The sequence below is a fragment of the Brassica oleracea genome, chromosome C1, assembly GCF_000695525.1.
Source record: "Brassica oleracea var. oleracea cultivar TO1000 chromosome C1, BOL, whole genome shotgun sequence".
Taxonomy (NCBI): domain Eukaryota; kingdom Viridiplantae; phylum Streptophyta; class Magnoliopsida; order Brassicales; family Brassicaceae; genus Brassica; species Brassica oleracea.
This window is the reverse complement of record NC_027748.1, coordinates 38,891,418-38,894,437: the sequence shown is the minus strand read 5'-3', so window position 1 is coordinate 38,894,437 and position 3,020 is coordinate 38,891,418. Positions and strand designations below refer to the sequence as shown.

The window sequence follows — 3,020 nt, the reverse complement described above, 5'->3', positions numbered from 1 at the left end:
GAGGGGGTCGTGGGCTCGAGTTCTTAGGTCCGAATGATTTAAAGAAAATGAAAAATGGGTTTTAATCGACGAACCGGGCCTTACGCTTGAACCCGTAAGAGGCGAGTTCAAGCCACGCGTCGGGCGCTGAGTGGCTTCTCCTTTCCGCGTCGACGAGGAAGAAAGGAGGGTATACGCGTTAACCAATTCATTTCTCTCATCTGTGAAAAAAGCTAGGGTTTTTTCTCTCCGAGGCGATAATCCACGCCGTGGCGATTCCGTCGTTATTTCTCCATCAAATCGATTCCTTTTTCTCTTCTCCACACTCTTAGGTCAGTATTGAGTAGATTGACGGTGTGGTAGCGTAGATTTTGTGTGCGATAGGGATTTGCGATGGGGTGATTTTAAATCGATTTGGGGATTTTTTTTTTGGGTTTTTAATCGTTATGGAAGTTCGATTGAGGGTTCAGTTACTCATATTCTTCCTTAATTATGTGCTAATAATTTGATTTCTGTCACAGATGGATCCGGCAGAGGAGAGAAGACATTCAAAGAGGCAACAGGATCACATAAACAAGCTAGGGTTCGTCAGCGATTCAGAGTACGGGATTCCAAAAAGGTGTCCATGTGGTGGGAGAATCATCGATGAGGTTCGCCGGAAGGACGACTACGACACTCTTCCGGGGAAGCGGTTCTTCACATGCAAGAACTACGAGGTAAGTTTGATTTTAAACGCTTTGATTATCGTTTATGGGTTTGTAAATTGTAGAGTGTCTGATATTTGTTTATGGTGTAACCAAGGCTGATGGATTCCACTATCGTCAGCCTTGGGTGATAGGTGTGCAGGAGGAGATCGAAAGGTTGACTAAGCGGGTGGAGGAGGCTGAAGAAGTGATGTTGGGGTCGTCGAATCTCTGTAAACTGATCATGTACACTGATCGACAGACTGGAGGTTAGTGACAACACATTTTCAATACTTGTGTGGTATGTTTTGCGTGACTAACACTTTTTGTTTGATGTTTACATGTCCAGGATCAGGTTAAAATGCTCTCTGAGCAGGTAGATGACCTCACCGTGCAGGTTGCTACGTTGGAGAAGGTCTGTTTCGAATGAAACTGAAGGTAAGACTCAACCCCACTTTAGATGTAGTTCGAAAATGGCTGTTACAAATTGTTGATTGGTATAACCAGTTTAGCTATTTAATAAGTAATTTAATACAAAGCTAACCGGTTTTGAAAGTTAACTAAAAGTTATGAAAGCTTAAAAGATAACTACAACAATAACTACAACTCCACCTAGAACTCTAACTACAACTTTTAAAAATCTATAATTAATTTTTTGTTGGTTGTTGGTTGTTGGTTGCTGTGAACTCTCAATAGATTGTACTTAGGTGTAGTTAATATTTTCCAGTGAGTTGATGTGTATTCACTGCCGTTTGTGAAGTACTTGTGGTAGGTAGAGTTTGTTTAATTCTTCTGCTTTAGTTAATTATCTCAAATGAAAGCAAAAACTAGTTTATAAAACATAGCAAATCCACAACTAAAAACACACAAACATTTAAACAACAAACCAAACCCAAAAAATGGAACCTTCCTCCTACAACTCTTCCGGGTTTGTTAACCTTTTAGCTTCGCAGAGCAGTCCCCCAAAAGACGTGGACTCTGCTGAGGCAGTTGGTAACTCACCCGGGTTAGTTAAACCTTTGGAAAGAAGAAAGTGGGTTGTCAAAGAAGACCTTGTGCTCATTAGCGCTTGGTTGAACACGAGCAAGGATCCCATAGTCGCTAATGAGCAGAAGGCAGGGGCGTTTTGGAAGAGAATAGAGGAGTATTTTAACTCAAGCCCTCAGCTCATTGGCGCCGTTCCTAGAGAATGGAGTCAATGTAAGCAGAGGTGGGGAAGGGTGAATGAGCAGGTGTGCAAGTTCGTGGGTTGTGTCAAGTTCGCTTTGAAGGAGCAGACAAGCGGGCAAAATGAGAATGATGTCATGAAAGCTGCACATGACATCTTCTTAAATGACTTTAATGTCAAGTTCGCACTTGAACATTGCTGGAGGGAGCTGAGATTTGATCAGAAATGGAGGTCACACGCGTTGTCGAAAGATGGTGGAAAGGAGAAGAGGAAGGAAGCATGTCCGGAGGTGGTGGCTGACGATGAAAAGGTGAGGCCTCCTGGTGTAAAGGCGAGCAAAGCAGCGAAGCGCAAGAAACACGGGAATGAAGCAGCTTATGATCAAATAGAAACCATGCTAGCTCTGAAAAATAACATTTCCAAACAAAAGATCCTTGATCGTCTCATTGGCAAAAATGAGGAGACTCTTTCTGATCAAGAAAAATCCCTTAAGTATAAACTAATTGGTGAAAAGCTTTGAGTTGGTTAGTGCCTTGTATTGGTGCTTTGTTTAGGTTGCTTTGCTTAGCGTGATCAGATGGAATGTTTACGTTTCTTAGCTTAACTTGATTTGATGCTTAACATGAATTATTGATTGGGTTTTATTTTCTTTTGCAGGTCAGAGAGTGCAGGTCACGGGTTGGAGTGAAGGTGTTGGAGGTGATCAGTCGTTGCAGGTGAAGCCTAGTTGTTTTTTTTTTATATTGCGGGTAGTTGGACTTTATACCATCTTTGGTCACGGGAAAGTGTAGTGTTTTGTTTCTTGCTACACTTATTTCATTCACGGATTGTCTAGTATGTATTGTGTCAGTCACAACTTGATTCACGGATTATGTAATATGGTTTCAAACTCTCTATATATGTTTGCATTGTATCATTATATGAAATAGCACTTCTCTCACTTATTACTCTCTATCAAGTTCATTCTCTTATAGCACTTCTCTTTGTATTGAGTGAGATAAGAATGTTTTGTTGTAAATGCTAAAAAGTCGAGATCATTCAAGTGATTCCCATTTAGTACCACTTCTCTCCATGGTGATTATCTAGTACCAGTTCTGAAGGAAACCGACACATTCAAGTTATTCTCATTTCGCTACAAGGTGATTCACAAACGGAGACAATAGCAAGGATCCACAACAAGGTATAATATA

The 3,020-nt window shown here is 41.1% G+C and overlaps 1 protein-coding gene across 1 annotated transcript in view; it reads left to right on the top strand.

The window, feature by feature from the left end:
* Positions 1-1,561: 1,561 nt before the first annotated feature.
* Positions 1,562-3,020, top strand: part of LOC106339763 (glutathione S-transferase T3-like) — a 12,490-nt gene continuing 11,031 nt past the window's right edge. The window contains exons 1-2 of the mRNA XM_013778637.1: positions 1,562-2,336; positions 2,488-2,546. Of these exons, the coding sequence (XP_013634091.1) occupies positions 1,562-2,336; positions 2,488-2,546 (834 nt within the window). The remainder of the gene's footprint in view (positions 2,337-2,487; positions 2,547-3,020) is intronic.